Here is an 18,789-nt window from a genome sequence, read left to right on the forward strand (position 1 = left end):
AATGCGACTGAAAACAATACCTCCACCTTCACTAAGGCGGAGGTAATAAAAATGCTTTCTATTATAGGCATAAGGCCTGAAATTTGTGGGGAGGGGCTAGTCAACTACCTCAACCCCAGTGTTAAACTGGTACTTATTTCATCGACCCTAAAGGGATGGATGAAAAGCAAAGTCAACCTCAGTGGAATTTGAATTCAGAAAATAAAAACAAATGGAATGCTAAGCATTTTGTCCGGCATGCTAACACTTTTTCCAGTTCACCATCTTATTCATTATCACAAGTACTTGTACTTGCAACAGCGTTCACCCAGGGCAGGTTGAGCCGGCTTCTTCTCTGGTCCCAACGGCATCACGAACCATGGTGGCCCATGCGAGGTCACTGGAGATAGCAAGCCATTTGCGGTTCCATCTGCGCAGACCGACCACCTGTGGACCTGATAGTTCGGAGAGGTCCTCCTTTATAGTCGTTGCCCAGGTCTCCAGCTGTCCGCCCGTGCATCTGCGGCCAGCTGGGAAGTGGAGGTGGGAGGAGGATATCGCGAATCAGCTCACCCTCATTGAACATCCATTGTCCATGCTGGCATGGGTTGAACAGTTTGACCGGGGCTGGTAAACAGAAAAGCTGCACCAGGCCAGTCTGATTTGGCAAACGCTATTATTATTGTTATCAATAATAATAATAATAATCCTGTCTGCTATAAGCACAAGGCCTGAAATTTTGAGGGAAGGGACCAGTTGATTACATCAACCCCAGTATGCAACTGGTATTTATTTTACTGACTCCAAAAGGATGAAAGGTAAAGTTGATCATGGTGGACTTTGAACATGAAGACAGACGAAATGCCGTTAAGCACTTGGTCAGGGACACTAACAATTCTGCCGGCACCCCATCTTAATAATAACAATGCTGGTTTGTAAGAGACATAAGGCCTAAAAGCTTAAAGGACTGGGTTTCTTGAATAAAAAGCTACAGCTACAAATCCAAACTCTGATATACAGTGCCAAACTCTTGGACAAGACACTCATTCTCATCATCATCGTTTAATGTCCACTTTCCATGCATACATGGGTAGGACAGTCAACAGGAGCCGACCAGGTAGAAAATCTACCACTCTGCAGAATGGACTCAGTGCTTTTTATGTGGTACTAGCACAGGCGAAGTTAGTTTTGGCAAAATTTTTACAGCTGGATGCCTTTCCAGATGCCAACAGTGTGACTGGATGCTTTTAACATGGCACCAGCACTGGCAGGGTCACCAAGGAACTCACAAGACAAGGAACTTCGAGAGGGGCAGAGCATTTCTGTCAGAGGATGAAAGACTCAAATGTGACAAAGAGACAGCAGCAGAGGGGGCATTAGAGGAAGTGATCCAGTATCAATTCCAGTCAACTTCACATACATTTATTATTATTACCTCCACCTTAGCAAAGGCGGAGGTATTGTTTCTAGTCATGTCTGTTTATTTGTCCGTGAATAAGATATCTCAAGAACCCCTGGATGGAATTTGATGAAACTTTCAAGGATGTTTGGCCTCGTGACTGGCACAAACTGATTAGATTTTGGGATCAATCCAGTACCGAAAAAGATTCTGGATTATTTTTCTTGTTTCTTTTACTTAATTTTTGAGAGCCGTTGGGTTCATTTTTAGTATTCTCATGGGAGCAGTCAAGTTTATTTCAGATATTCTCATTTTAAAAATCATCTCTGGTTAATCAATGGTGTTACTTTGGTGGAGGATTGCACTCACTGAGTGCTTGTTAGTAAATTGTTTTTAATTAACTTAACCTCCAGCTGATACACATTTTAATAAACGTAAATTCCTTGATGATGAAAGAGATAATTAAAATACCAAGATACATCACAGTAATCCACGCAAACACAAACAAAGAAATGTTAATTGGCTTCCTCTTCAAGAAGCCATAACTGAGATATATTTCACAAAAGCTGCATTAGGATTTTCCACCCCCACCTTAGTTTTGGAACTAAACAAACATTTTATTCTTTTCTACTCTAGGCACAAGGGACAAAATTAGATCGACCCCAGTACACAACTAGTACTTAATTAATCAACCCCGAAAGGGTGAAAGGCAAAGTCAACATCGTCAGAATTTGAACCCAGAATGTAAAAACAGATGAAATACCTATTTCTTTATTACCCACAAGGGGCTAAACACAGAGGGGACAAACAAGGACAGACATAGGTATTAAGTCGATTACATCGACCCCAGTGTGTAACTGGTACTTAATTTATCGACCCCGAAAGGATGAAAGGCAAAGTCGACCTCGGCGGAATTTGAACTCACAACGTAACGGCAGACGAAATACCACAAAGCATTTCGCCCGGCGTGCTAACGTTTCTGCCAGCTCGCCGCCTTCTAAACAAACATTTTATTGAATGACATACCTGAGTGTGAAGTTGGACTGATCCAATATATGTGTCAGGTCGCAACAAGATGTGCTCCAACTGACTTTTCTTCTGGTAAATCCTCTCAACTGATAATTTCTTATTGGTCTTGGTGGTACCAATATCCCCACTTGCTTTCTTCTGCTTGTCATTCTCTTTAACATTGTTAAAGAGGGTCTGAGAATAAAGAACAACAACAAAAAAATTAATCAACCAAATAATTTCATCAATTTACACCTTATCTCTTAATTATTCATAATAACACAAGTCAAAACAATATTAAAATGTGCAAAATAACAACTCATAGTGACAACATTTTTGTTTTACTCTACTCTTTTACTTGTTTCAGTCATTTGACTGTGGCCATGCTGGAGCACCACATTTAGTCGAGCAAATCAACCCCAGGCCAAATTTTTGTAAGCCTAGTACTTATTCTATCCAGTATCTTTTGCCAAACCGCTAAGTTACGGGGACGTAAACACACCAGCATCAGTTGTCAAGCGATGTTGGGGGGACAAACAGACACACATACATATATATACATATATACAACAGGCTTCTTTCAGTTTCCATCTACTAAATCCACTCACAAGGCTTTGGTCAACCCGAGGCTATAGTAGAAGACACTTGACCAAGGTGCCACATGGTGGGACTGAACCTGGAACCATGTTTCGTAAGCAAGCTACTTACCACACAGCTACTCCTACGCCTTCACACTAGAAACATTAAAAATTTGAAGTCACGCCTTTTAAACTCGTGATTTTATTGTTTACAGCAGTGGTCCGTAACCGTTTTTGTTGCACCTCACTTTTAAATAATTCTTATGACTAGTGCCCCAGTTTTTAGTAGTTTTGCCCAGCGCCCACCTAACAGGTGAATGAGGTATCATGACTAAACTAACTGAACATGGATGATAATTTTGTAGATTTTACTCTAAAAATGGAGTGTATAAGCTTTTAACAGTGAAATGATAAAAAATTAATAACAAAAGTTGTAAATTTACTTAATACATTGAAAGTTAATGACTTCCTGATGCCTTATGAGATCTCATTTTATTTTAATAATCATTACTAGTTTTATCATGTATGATATAATTACTACAATAGGTAAAATTTAGTAGGTTAATTATGTCACTGCACCACCTCCTAAAACCTAACAGCCACATTGAGAACCTCTGGAAGACTTAGCAACCACAGTCCAATGAAGGAACAATTAAGTAGTCATTCAACATGCTAGAAATAGCAGCCAAATTTTCTTCAAACTACACTCTACCACAAGTGTCGTCAAATGGAAAATACAATTTAATGCTTAGAAATAAGTTGGTATCTGACCAAAGAAAATCTGCCACATGATAATCCATGTTGGAATGGAAAAGTTGATATTAAACAAGGATGCTTGGTTGAAAACATGCTTAACATCTTTTAATCTTTTAGCATTCGGACTTCATGTGTATTCATTTCCCTTGTTTCAATTAATTATGCATTATCTCATAGCTTTGACATTTTGATGGCATGACTTTTTTTTTTTTTTTTTTTTTAGAATGACATTGTAAAGTAAGTGTGAGAAACCTGATCTGGCTACCTTAAACACAAAACAAGTAGAACATTTGGGTCAGATATGGCCAGTTTAACCCGCTCGTTACTGTATTTAATTTGAGATGCTCTGTGTTTCTTTCAATTGCTTTAAATATAACAAAGAATTTAGTAAAATAATTTAGTTATCATTAAGCTAGTGTTAGGAACATAAATTGTGACTAAGGTTTGGTGGAAGATTTTAATTCAAAACTTATGAAAACAAGACATTTGTACTCAGAGCCAGAGCCAGTTTCAGCAGGGTTGGTAACGAAAGGGTTAAATGCTAAAGAGTTAAACTTGGATGTAAAAACAAGATATAAAGCATATCCTTATAATCGTAATAGCGTTCATATAACGGCTAAGCAGTAAAGCACCTTATCGCTTACACTTACAATTTAAAAAGCAAGTTTTGTAATTCAAGCCATTAGTTTAAATTTCCACCCACAACAGGTTCTCTTGATAACCAGGGAGCTGAATAACTATTTTAAATCATTTATTAATTATTATTATTCTGATCCCCCTAGTCGCCACTCTGTTTACTATTTCAGCCTCGCCTCGCCTCGTTTTGCATATTCTGTATAATTCACTAGTTATCGTTATTGATATTTTAAGATCTATCTCCCTTATAGAAATTGGCTGCCGATTCTTCGCGGGGTTTTTCTTTCTCTTCCCTTCTCTCCCCCTCTTGTTACATTGTCGTCTGTCTGGACTCCTCTCTTCCTACCACCCGCCATGGCTATGCATACTTAAGCTAGTAAAATGCCTCATTCTTGATTCCGAATTCCTTTTGCCAAGTCTGTCCGTAAACGAAGTGATCTCAAGATAAGAAATCTTTGAACTTTAATTCATCCGTATCTCTATTTATTATTATTATTTATTAATTATTATTATTCTGATCCCCCTAGTCGCCACTCTGTTTACTATTTCAGCCTCGCCTCGCCTCGTTTTTTGCATATTCTGTATAATTCACTAGTTATCGTTATTGATATTTTAAGATCTATCTCCCTTATAGAAATTGGCTGCCGATTCTTCGCGGGGTTTTTCTTTTCTCTTCCCTTCTCTCCCCCTCTTGTTACATTGTCGTCTGTCTGGACTCCTCTCTTCCTACCACCCGCCATGGCTATGCATACTTAAGCTAGTAAAATGCCTCATTCTTGATTCCGAATTCCTTTTGCCAAGTCTGTCCGTAAACGAAGTGATCTCAAGATAAGAAATCTTTGAACTTTAATTCATCCGTATCTCTATTTATTATTATTATTTATTAATTATTATTATTCTGATCCCCCTAGTCGCCACTCTGTTTACTATTTCAGCCTCGCCTCGCCTCGTTTTGCATATTCTGTATAATTCACTAGTTATCGTTATTGATATTTTAAGATCTATCTCCCTTATAGAAATTGGCTGCCGATTCTTCGCGGGGTTTTTCTTTCTCTTCCCTTCTCTCCCCCTCTTGTTACATTGTCGTCTGTCTGGACTCCTCTCTTCCTACCACCCGCCATGGCTATGCATACTTAAGCTAGTAAAATGCCTCATTCTTGATTCCGAATTCCTTTTGCCAAGTCTGTCCGTAAACGAAGTGATCTCAAGATAAGAAATCTTTGAACTTTAATTCATCCGTATCTCTATTTATTATTATTATTTATTAATTATTATTATTCTGATCCCCCTAGTCGCCACTCTGTTTACTATTTCAGCCTCGCCTCGCCTCGTTTTGCATATTCTGTATAATTCACTAGTTATCGTTATTGATATTTTAAGATCTATCTCCCTTATAGAAATTGGCTGCCGATTCTTCGCGGGGTTTTTCTTTCTCTTCCCTTCTCTCCCCCTCTTGTTACATTGTCGTCTGTCTGGACTCCTCTCTTCCTACCACCCGCCATGGCTATGCATACTTAAGCTAGTAAAATGCCTCATTCTTGATTCCGAATTCCTTTTGCCAAGTCTGTCCGTAAACGAAGTGATCTCAAGATAAGAAATCTTTGAACTTTAATTCATCCGTATCTCTATTTATTATTATTATTTATTAATTATTATTATTCTGATCCCCCTAGTCGCCACTCTGTTTACTATTTCAGCCTCGCCTCGCCTCGTTTTGCATATTCTGTATAATTCACTAGTTATCGTTATTGATATTTTAAGATCTATCTCCCTTATAGAAATTGGCTGCCGATTCTTCGCGGCGCGCCCGCCCTACCCACCCCCACCACCAATACCGGATATCTCTATTTTGCTCCAACTATACCGGATGTCGTTTTTCTCCCACCACCATTATAGGTGTCTACTCTTTGAACCCCCTCTTCAATACGCTATTTCACCATGCATTACCCCTCTCTCGATATCCTACGTTCTACTTGCCTAGAACCTGTCCTCTGGACCACCCCTCCCACTGGTGCTCACCCCTCCCACTGGTGCTCCCCTATATTTCTGCATCCCCCCACCACCATTATAGGTGTCTACTCTTTGAACCCCCCCTCTTCAATACGCTATTTCACCATGCATTACCCCTCTCTCGATATCCTACGTTCTACTTGCCTAGAACCTGTCCTCTGAACCACCCCTCCCACTGGTGCCCACCCCTCCCACTGGTGCTCCCCTATATTTCTGCACCCCCACCACCACTATAGGTGTCTACTCTTTGAACCCCCCTCTTCAATACGCTGCTCCCCTATATTTCTGCACCCCCCACCACCATTATAGGTGTCTACTCTTTGAACCCCACTCTTCAATACGCTATTTCACCATGCATTACCCCTCTCTCGATATCCTACGTTCTACTTGACTAGTACCTGTCCTCTGAACCACCCCTCCCACTGGTGCTCCCCTATATTTCTGCACCCCCCCCATAAAAAGCACCATCCGAACGTGGCCGATGCCAGACCCCTCTGGCACCTGTGCAGGTGGCACGTAAAAAACACCCACTACACTCGCGGAGTGGTTGGCGTTAGGAAGGGCATCCAGCTGTAGAAACACTGCCAGACTAGACTGGAGCCTGGGGCAGTCCCGAGCTCCCCAGACCCCGGTCGAAACCGTCCAACCCGTGCTAGCGCGGAAAACGGACGTTAAACGATGATGATGATGATGATGATGGTTCTTTATCATTACTAGCAAGATACAGCTGGTAATAAAATATTTGTGTGAAAAGTAAGAAAGTCACTTGAAATTTTCTATTACCAAATTTCTAGTGAGATATTCAGCATAAGCTTGGGATGCTGCCACTTGCAACGAATATTATAAATACTTAACTGGAAATAACGATAGAACTACCCTTAATTAATGATAGATAAACATTTCTAATCTCTACCTATCACGATGTTAACATTGCCAGTTCTTTTCTTTTTTTAAGATTGAATTCTTTTCCTGTGGGCTCCCCAACCCCCAAAGCATCTACAATTCCAATTCTATGTGCATCATGTTTCTAAAAAGGGCCAAATTGGGACTTGTTGAGGTGGATTTTCTACTACTGAATGCCCTTGCCTTCACCAACCCTCACCTGTTTCCAAGTAAGGTAATATTTCTCCATGACCAGACATCCACAGTAGTGAGTTGTACTGTTTACTTAGAGGTAAGCAGTACAATGTATACCAACAAAACAGGTCACTATCACCAAATGGCCACTTAACCTGCTAAAAATAGCAGTCAAACTTCTCTCAAACTGCATAAGTTTTAAAAAGGACACATTAATTAGATAATGTAGTTTGGAGTGTACACAATTCCTGATAAAGACCTTTGTTCATAGAGCCAATCCACCAGGAATCATAAATAACAATAACCTGTGGTTGTGTGATTAAAAGGCTTGCTTGCTAACCAAATATTTTTTTATTATAGCCCTGAGCTGACCAAAACCTTGTAAATCAATATGATAGACAGAAAGGAAAAGAAGCCTGCTCTCTCTCCTCCACTTCTCTTGACACCACGTGATGGGTGTAAACAAACGTCAATGTCATACAAGCAAGGTTGTTTGTTTTCAGTTTCCTGTGAGAAATGTCTGGGTGAGGGAAATATTACTTAGCTTGGAAAGTTGAGGATTGGCAACAGGAAAGGCATCCAGCCATAATCTGCCTCAACAAAATTCATCCAACCCATTCAAGCATGGAAAAGTGGATGTTATGATGATGGTGTGATCATGTGGTATGGAGCTTGCTTCCCAACCACATAGTTCCAGGTTCAGTTCCACTGCATGGCACTTTGAGCAAGTGTCTTCGACTATAGCCTTGGACCAACCAAAGTCTTGAAAGTGGATTTGGTAGACGGAAACTGAAAGAAGCCTACCATGTGTGTGTGTGTGTCAGTGTTTGTCCACCACCAGTGCTAGACAGCTGTGTTTACATCCCCAAAACTTATCGGTGCAGCAAAAGACACCAATAGAATAAGTACTAGGCTCAACTGAGAAAAAAATAAGTCCTGGGATCAATTCATCCAACTAAAAATTCTTCAAGGGACTGCCCCAGTATGGCCATGGTCTAATGACTGAAACAAGTAAGAAGAAAGAAAATAAAAAAAAATTTTAATTTCCAATCAATTTTAATAAATTGCAAAAAAAAAAAAAATCATGAAAAATATTTCCAACTTCCGGAATCACTTAATGAGCAGACATTACAAGAACTCATTTGAAAAGCAAGATGTACAAGCTGTTGGCAGCTTAGTTGTGTGTGCTTACAGTGTAATGTAATATTTACAATGCAAATATATTTATTAATACTGATGACAGTGTAATTCAATATGTTACATGTAATCTTAAGTCAGCAATAAACGAAGTGTCGAGGGAGAAGTAGTAACTTCACAACTAATTTTATTTGCTTTCAAATCATATCACACAAGTGGTGACAAGAATAGAGGAGAAAATATGCTTCTGGCAAAGCAGATCAGTAACTAAATTTTAAATTCTGGTTGAAGATCCCAAATACACAACTGAGGTAACATTAAATTAAAATAGCTTCTATGTATCATACTTAATATATTGATAGGCCAGTTACTGCTCTAATTGTCCCGAGATAACCTCGATGACGCTTACTAGTTCTCAGTCAGACAGTCCAACCCATGCCAGCATGGAAAACAGACATTAAATGATGATGACAATGATGACTCCATATCAAATAATATTCAGTTCCATTTACTGCAGGTCATTCAGAGAGAGGGACATGTCTTTTGACTATGTGGATGTGTGCATTGATAATTCACAAATTTTTAATTGAAACAGCAGTGAATGGTCAGTGTAACAATTCAGAACAAGTTTTAATTAATAATTAGTACATGTAGCCTTGCTTATTACTGATTCATTCACCACAGATTGATTTTTCATGACACAGGTACGCAATTTGTCAAAGATACTGGTTGTACTGCAAGCATGCACCCCAGAAGCTACCCATAATGCTCAGCTGCACAGGTCCAAGGACTATCATCATCATCATCGCCATCGTTTAATGTCCGCTTTCCATGCCGGTATGGGTTGGGCAGTTTGACTGAGGACTGGTGAGCCAGAGGCTACATCAGGTTCCAATCCGATCTGGCAAAGCTTCTACAGCTGAATGTCCTTCCTAACACCATAGTGGGTGCTTTTACATGACATCGGCACAAGGGCCAGACAAGTAGTTCTGGCAATGACTACACTCAAAAGGTGTTTTTTACGTGCTACCTGCACAGGAGCCAATCCCCGACCCTGGCCCTAGCAACGATCACATTCGGACGTGTGTTTAACGTTCCACTGGCACGAGTGCTAATCAGGCGGCACTGTCATCAGCCATGTCAGCGATTCTGATTTGTTTTCATTTGCCTCAATAGGTCTTCACAAGCAAAGTTTATTGCCCAATGAATGAGGGGTACTCATAAGTGGGCCGGTAACACCCCACGTTCGGATGTGTGTTTAACGTTCCACTGGCACGAGTGCCAATCAGGAGGTACTGTCATCGGCCACTCACTTGTGTTATGAAGCTATGTATATTTGCTATGGATTTACATACTATCATACTCGTCAAAATGGGATGAGCGAACAGAAAATATCTAAAGGGATCTGCTCCTAACAAACAATGCAGATGAGTGTATTCTCTACAGGAACATGTGAAGATGATCAAGAAAATAACTTAACGCTGGAAGCTTTACGGCTGTGGGTTGCAAGCCTGGTGCCAATGAATCTACTATTCATTCCATTTACAAAGTGCAACGAGACGATTCATTTATTAGATTTTTTTTTGTTGTTTTTATTTTGTGGCCCAAACAGCCTTATAATTGAAAACGAATTAGATTTTAATTAAACAACTGAACCATCACAAGCATTTATAATTATTTATATCGGAGAATATCTGAGCTTCCCAATACACACACACACACACACACATAACGCTTGTGTATACATATGCAGGTACAAGGATGTGTTTTCTCATCTACCTGTATATGATTCTCGAGATCTGAATACTACATAAAAAACGGATTGAAAACAGTTACACATAAAATTTCATTTAAAATCTTCAATATCCAAGTTTCTAAACACTGGGATAAATAAATAAGCTCAAGGGAAAAACCAACCGAAGCCTAGCAAGCAATATGGAAGTTTAACAAAGAAAAAATGGGACAAGACTTTAATGACATCAAAGAAAGAATTGCTTGTTCATTCAAGGAATAAGTAATCCCTACTACAAGAGTTCTAATCAAGGATGTACTGCAACTGTTTTTTTTTTTTGTTTCTTTTTAAGGATTGCTTTAACCAAAAAATGTCCTCATCATCATCATCATCGCTTAGCGTCATGAATGAATAATATTCATATAAGGTATAAAGAAAATATTGAGTAAAGCATTAATCTAATTAGATCTCTTATCCGAAATAGAATTAAGTGTGAAGTGCTTGGCTGACAAAGAGAGGATCTGGAGGACTGTCTGCTCCTGTCATTGTAAGCGGAAGGGAAGGAAATAAAAAAATAAAATAAAAAAACCGGAGAAGGGAGGAATAAGTCAACACCTAAGAAATGCCTTTGTCACTGGTTATAATGGCAAACTGAAGCCAGCAGAGAAAAATGTAGGACAAGGCTAGAGAGAGAGAGGTGAGAGTGTGCAAACAATAAGATTGACAAATTCAGTAGATTTAGAGGAAAGACAAAATAAACGCCTTGCCTGCTTGTGTCTGTGTGACTTGGATGATTCAAGCTCCACAACAGACAATAACAATATTCAGTGTACAGAGATATTAAATATTTACAAAGCTTCCCGGAACGTAGCTGTGGAATATACACAAAGGGCAAATAAAAACAAAAAAACGAGGAAGAAGAAAAAAAAAAACGAAAACATCCGTATCATATGGAGAAATTATAATGTTTAATTAAGTAATGATTTTAATTATCTAAAAAGTGATTTTCCAGCAGGCTATGGTTTCCTTTATCAATTAGAATGATTTCAAATGCAGTGTTACTTGTCAAGCTTAAAAAAACACTGATGTATATTCTCCAATATATGTACGTGTGTAATTATTTTATAAGTGCGTGAATGTGTGTACAAATATATATGTTCATGAATGCATGGATATATGTGTAAATATATGCAAAAAAGATGCACATGTAAAAAAAAAACATACAAGAATATATACATACATCCCATCCCATCCACCCACATGACTACACACACTGGTATGGATCATATATATGTACTCCCCTGTGTGTGTGTGTGTATGTATTTATATATGTAGACATAACACACACAGATGGAGATATATATATATATATATATATATATATATATATATATATATATATATATATATATATATATACACACACACACACATACACATAAAATTATCATTGTACATATACACTCATGTACATGCATGTAATAAGAGATGTTATCTCAGGACAAGTACCATAGTAACTGGCCTATCAACAACAGTGCATATACATTAAGTATGATACATTGTGTGTGTGATGTACACACACACACATGGTTCTACATAAAAAGCACCAAAATGGTTGGCAGTAGGAAGGGCATCCAACTACAGAAACCATGTCAAAGCTGACGATAGAGCTTGAGGTAGTTTTCTGACTTGCCAGTTCCTGTCAAAGCATCCAACCCATGCCAGCAGGTTAAATGATAATGATGATGATGATGTGTGTGTGTGTGTGTCATTTCAATGTTTTTTTGGGGGGGGGGTTGTATATGCTAATGTGGTAGAAGAAACTTCTGGAGGCAGTCTTCTATGGTCAGATGCCCTTCCTCATATGAACCCTTGTTTTAATTTATTCTGCTTGACTTCACATGTCAAACTTAGGGAGCTGTGAGATGTGCTCATCAACCAACAGTAAACTTGAAAGGAAAAGAACAAGCATGCACAATGTGGGGCCCAATCCTGTGTTGCAGGCGAGTGACTCACAATAAGGGTTCAGATTGCATGTCCGTTCAACCATTGAACGCCATACAAGGAAAGTTGTCTTATGTACCATCTCTAGCTTATTCAAAGTACCATGGCTTGGATAAAGCCATAAATACACACACACGTGAATATTAAAATTAATTTTTAATTAGCTTTTATTTATTATAAAAACTCTAAAAACCATTGTTTTCTCCAGGTTAGCATTCTTCTTTACTCAGTAAGGTATATAAAGTAGTAATCCAGTCAGATTACAGTTCAACTATCTAAATATCATAAAGATGGATGCTTTAACTCTTCAGCATTTAAACTGGCCATATCCAACTCAAATATTCTACATTATTTAGATTTGATGGATATTTGTTCTCATCTTGTTTGTTGTTAACACAACGTTTCACCTGATATACCCTCCAGCCTTCATCAGGTGTCTTGGGGAAATTTCGAACCTGGGTTCTCATTCCTAAGGTATTTTTCGATGTTATTATTACTATGGGATCAAACTCGGAATCTTGGGGTTAGCAGCCCGCACTCTTAACCACTACTCCATATGCCTGTGGGCAATTATGGAGTGAATTTTAGGGCTTATAAATTTCCCCAAGACACCTGATGAAGGCTAGGGTATATCAGCTGAAAACTCAAAACTCCTCTCCCACTCCACACTTTCAGCAGGTTCTGTCTATGGCTTGGTCGATCTTGTAGAGCCAGTACTTCTACGTCTGCTGAGTGTTACCTGCTGATGCCTGGCTAGAGACGAATCAGCAGTTCTGCTCACTTTATCTCCATGGTCGCCGTAGATCCTCTTGACTCTTTCGTGTTTGAAGGGAGGTGGTTTAAGTGTCTGGTGGATCACTGCTTTTGCTGCGTCGAAGTGGTGGGGGGCTATCACTCAGACAGCATTTGTTGAGGCATATTTTTCTACAGCCAGATGCCCTTCCTTTTACCACTCTCATCTGCTTGCAAATAAGACTATACTTCCTCATGGCCAAACATCTTTCCATAGAAGACTGGAAGCAAAAGTCAGCATTTGCATGACAGGGACACATGCTTACAGTTATCAGGCAAGGCAAGGAGATGGTAACAAGCGCATGCCCACATACGCACACACATTTATACACACAACAGAATTCTTTCAATTTCCATCTCACAAGGATTTGGTCAGCCAGGGCTATACCAAGAGATTCTCACCGATGGTGCCATGCAGTGGGACTGAGCCTGAAACCATTTGGTGGGGACTGGAAGTGGTACCTAAAACATTCAGTCAACAATGAATACACCTAACTGAAGTGGTAGGAGAAACACAAAGAAAAATATCTGAATCTTACATTGGGAAAGACATAAAATGAATTTCAAGTATTAGGTTGATAGGGAGTTATGCTCAATATGATTCAAGCAAAGAACAATGCAAACTGCAGAGTTTTTACATGATAGGAATATTATTTCATGCATATCATGGAGAGCTAAGAAGTTGATGCAAGGGAAGAAATTTTCACAAAACCAATTTAATTGGTTATTAGAGCCATTTTACCCCATAAATATAAACATATTAACTCTGCATATGTACATACATAATATTAATATATATATATATATATAAATAATATAGGACAATCAGAGTTTCTTGTCTAAACAACTGTTGAAAAATGCCTAGAAGCTTTCTGCTCCAGTATTTGAAACTCTGAGTATTATTATGACAACTTACTGATTGACCTATATTTTATATATATATAGGTGTAACATGGTTGAATGTAGATTCGCCCTTTAATTTTGGAGGTTTCCAAAACAGATTTCTTAATGTTGATTCTTCATATTTTGCTGGGAGTTTACAGGCATAAATTTGCGAAGATATGAAAGTAATACTTGTATATAATGTACACTGAATTTATGGAAAGAAGTCCAATAAAACTCATCAATTTAGAATGATAAAACAGGAGATGTTTCATTTAAGAAATTAATAAGATCCGCAAAGAGAGCAATAGATTGCCAAATGTTATGGTATAAAAGACACACCCCTAATTTCAGCAGTGCCTATCCAGGAAAAAAGAAACAAATGATTTTAGTGCTTTAAAGTTTATGGGAGGCCCAACTGCACATAGAGGAGCTAGGGTGATATTTCTTGAGACGTTTTGGGGAACAGAAAAAGTGTACGCTATATGCCATCAGTACAGTATCTGAGATGGTGTTGTAACAAGACTGGAAGCAAAAGACATCACTTGCATGATGGTGACATTCATTTCCAACTATCATGTGATGTCAAGACAAAGAAGACAGTAACACACACACACACACACAACACACCTATCAGTTTTTCAGTCTACGAAATCCATAATGTGTTGGTCAGTCAAGGACTATGGTAGAAGACACTTGCCCAAGGTGGCACACAAGGAGATTGAATCTGAAGTCATGTGATTGGGAAACAAACTTAATAGCACACAGCCACATCTGTGTCTGCAGTGGAATATGAAATGGAAAAGAACCAACTGATAGAGACTCTGCAACAACAATGAAGCATCTTAGCAGACAGAGCAACATTGGAAATAATGTTCTAACTCCAAAGGCTCCTATTGAAACTCTTGGATCAAATTTCATTTTCTTTACACTCGGGCCAATCCATGCCTTCTAAGTAAAACTGGGCGGTGTCTGTAAAGGAACCTGAAATGGTACAGCCTTGTCACATACATTGCTACAAGGATTTTGTCTTAAAATCACATTAAGGATACAAGGGTCTGTGAATTAGTGACTTAAGCATTAATCCAAGAGGAGGTAATTCAGTTGATCAAACAACTGAAGCCTCATCACTGAGTGACAGACATTACACTGAGTAATATTTTATGATTTCAATGATCACACACTTACTATAATGGGCGTTATGCCTGTCTGTCTGTCCATCTCTTTGTTCCCCCTTCACAGCCAGACAGCTAGACCAATGGTTATGAAATTTTTCGGGATTACAAAGGAGGTAACCAAGAAGGTTTTAGCAGAAAAAAATCAGGTCAGGAAGTATGATTATTTCATGGATATCGATTTTTTAATTGATAAACCACCTTTGAAATTTTATCAAAAATTCACCGACTACAAGTAACTCTGGATTTTCATCATATAGTACGTGGCCCCATCATAGATACAAAGGGGGTCACGAGGACAGTTAATAACGAAAATATAATGGAAAAAGTGTGTCAGTATACAGTGTGTAATTATTTATTGGTTATTGAAGTGTGTCAGTTTTGAAGGGTTCAAAATGGCTAATCGAAGCAGCTGTTGTTTACATCACAGTTTTGTCAATCAAAATAACCCATGGTACCAGAACATCCAGACATTATTCGCATAGAATGGTGAGAGGCAAGTCTTAGTTTGATATTTTGCAACCCTAAAGATTCTGCTCAGAAACAAGACACAGGGCCAGACTTTAGATCATGTAGACGTATTTTTACCCACTCCAATGTTTACACACGGCCAGTTATACGTTGCAATGAATAGAGCAAGGGACTCCAATAATTTGAAAATTAGTGTCGACCAAACAGAAAATATCGTCTACAAAGAAGTTTTGTAATCATGTTGATATTATCGAAAGGAATATGATTCATAATTTAAATAAGGAAATTTGTGAACTTTGAATGCATAAGAGTATAAACAAGCGTTAAATAGTGTAAACAGCTAAAACAAAAGTATATCTAAATAACATTTTTTCTTAAAACCTTTTATGTAGTGGTGAAAGGAAGGTCTGGCTTTCGTTAGGAGTGGTCCCCATAACCATTCACGATGCAGAGGCTGGGAGCCTGTTTCAGCTCGGGGGTGAATCACCATCACATGTCACTTAGTCGCAAACACATGTTGTATAGCTGCAACAGAATGCTGCATCACCAACAATAATGTGATTTCTCTAAGACATCACCCAGTAATCTATCAAGTCCATTTACACATTTCTCAATACATATGCTGTAATGACTTCACACCCTCAACTTGTACCTCCATCGTAGATGGGTAGATTTGCTAGTATATATAATACATATATATATATATACTCACACATATCATTTTTCTTTTACTCCTGTCAGTCACTGGACTGCAGCCATCCTGGGGCACCGTCTTGAGTCTTAGTTTAGCAAATCGGTCACAGTACTCATTCTATCACTCTCTTTTACAGGGAATGTAAACTAAACAACACTTGCTGTTATATGATAAAGGAGGGGCAGACACAGACACACGCACGTACATACGTACAAATATATGATCAGCCTTGAGTTACAGTGGAAGACAAAAGCAGATTTGCGGAATTGACCATAGATCTGTTATTTGGTGATGAGATTTATCTCTCATCTACTTAAGCAGACATCACACGAAACCTTCAGATCTTTTTTTGCCAATTTAGCTTTAAGGTGCATTTACAACATACCGTAAATCTTTGAGTATAGTCCGCCCTTGAGTATAATACGCAGGGGATTTTTAGGGGCTGTACCTCTGAAAATACGCACTGCTTCTCTAACTTGAGTCGTGCATAATTAAGCCAGCAGCACCTGATCGAACAAACACTTCCGTGCAAGCGTAATTCAATAATTGTGATGTTCTTAACTGTTATATGGGAATGTAAATATGTTTGCAAATTGTTTATGTTACGTGTTATTCTGTGTTCTGAATACTTCTATTTTAATAAATGTTGCTTACTGCAAGTTATGGATGATTCTTTTATGACTTCATTGCTTTCGGGCTTAGCTTAAAGTATTTTCGCACCCGACATCACAAAATGCGTCTGAATAAACATTGCCGGACAGCAAATAGAGACTTGGACATTGCTTAGAAAATATTTTTCATTTTTAACCTTGTATATGGTATGCACTAGGGATTTTGACCTTTAAATTTTGGGGAAAAAATGCGGATTATACTCAAGGATTTACGGTACTAAGTTTCATAGCATATATGATTATCATTATCATCATCAATCTCTGGACATTACTTAACTGTCTCATGTCCTAGAACTCATAGAACTGGTCGCTCATGACAGATTGAAACCAAGACCACAAACATTCATTCTGAATGGAGCACCAGACCATCACAGGGTTACTCATTTACTGCTGAGTGAACTGGAGCAATGTCATTATATGTGTGTGTGTGTGCCATCATCATCATCGTTGAACGTCTACTTTCTATGCTGGCATGGGTTGGACAGTTTGACTGAAAACTGGTAGGCTGAGGAGCTGCACCAGGTTCAGCAAGGTTTCTACAGCTGGATGCTCTTCCTAACACTAACCACTCCGAGAGTGTAGTAGGTACTTTTTATGTGCCATTGACCTGGCACTGGCTTCAGCCATGCCTATGGTCTCACTTGGCTTGACGGGTCAACATAAGCACAGTATATCACCAAGGGTCTCAGTCACCTGGCGCTACCTCCATGAGGCCTAACAATTGAATGGTGCTTTTTACATGCCACCAGCAAGGGTGCCAGTCACACGACACTGACATTGGCCACGACTACAATTTCACTCAGTTCAACAGGTCATATATGTAGAGAGAAGCTACAACAGTGAATACAATATATATATATATATATTATATTCTGTAAAATGGTTGTGTCAGGAAGGGAATCTGGCTGAAGAAATTATGCCAAAACAGATATGGAGCCCAGCCAGCTCTTGTCAAACAATCCATGCCACCATGGAAAACAGACATATGATGATGAAATATATATATATATATATAGTTATTTTGTTTTAAACATCCACTTTTTCAATGCTTGCATGGGTCAAACATAGAATCTGAACAATTTCGAAAGAGATGAAAATGGAAGAAACGTTACTCCCAATTTTTCTAACAGGTTTTATTGACACAAGTGAGGTGGAAATATCTACAAGGGATCGGATGACCTGGACACTGCTTGCCAGAAGCCAACAGACCAGCTTTATAGAGAGCTTTACCATTTATAATCTAAATCAGTGCTTCTCAACCATTTTCTGTCTACGGACTCCTTAGAGTACCATTTTATTCCGGTGGACCCCCAAGAGCCACTCAATGTTTAAAAATTCATTTAATAGATACTCCTTTCAAAATTCTGATTCTGTTTTACATGTGTTCACCTGTGTAGGCTTGCAATAATACTCTCTGAGAGAGCATGTTTCCAACGCCGGAAACATGATGAACCAGGTAAATCCTGAAAGAAAGAAACCTAGGTGTTTCTTGCAGTAAATAAATTGAAAGAAAAAATTTCTTCAAGGAACTTTAAAATACTACAGTGGATCCCCAATTTACTAATTTGCTTGGTTGGACCCTCCAAAATCTTATAGGGACTCTAATTGAGGACTAACAATCTAAATTTGGATATTTTCAAACATCTTTTATTACGAGGAATCTAATTAGATAGACATAGATGAAATGTCAAGCATGAAGCATGAAGGGGGGGGAGCCTGAAAAGAAGCAATTACACGACTACAAGAACAGAGAAAGAAATGGCGGGGGTGGGGGTAGTTAAAACAAAC

The 18,789-nt window shown here is 38.6% G+C and overlaps 1 protein-coding gene across 5 annotated transcripts in view; it reads right to left on the minus strand.

Moving 5' to 3' along the window:
* Window positions 1–18,789, minus strand: part of LOC115215204 (DNA topoisomerase 2-alpha) — a 116,471-nt gene that overhangs the window by 69,808 nt on the left and 27,874 nt on the right. For all 5 annotated transcript variants that reach the window (XM_029784407.2, XM_029784406.2, XM_036505472.1 and 2 more), the window contains exon 2: window positions 2,405–2,581. In XM_029784407.2, the coding sequence (XP_029640267.1) occupies window positions 2,405–2,581 (177 nt within the window). The remainder of the gene's footprint in view (window positions 1–2,404; window positions 2,582–18,789) is intronic.

The sequence above is a fragment of the Octopus sinensis genome, linkage group LG8 (genome assembly GCF_006345805.1).
Source record: "Octopus sinensis linkage group LG8, ASM634580v1, whole genome shotgun sequence".
NCBI lineage: Eukaryota > Metazoa > Mollusca > Cephalopoda > Octopoda > Octopodidae > Octopus > Octopus sinensis.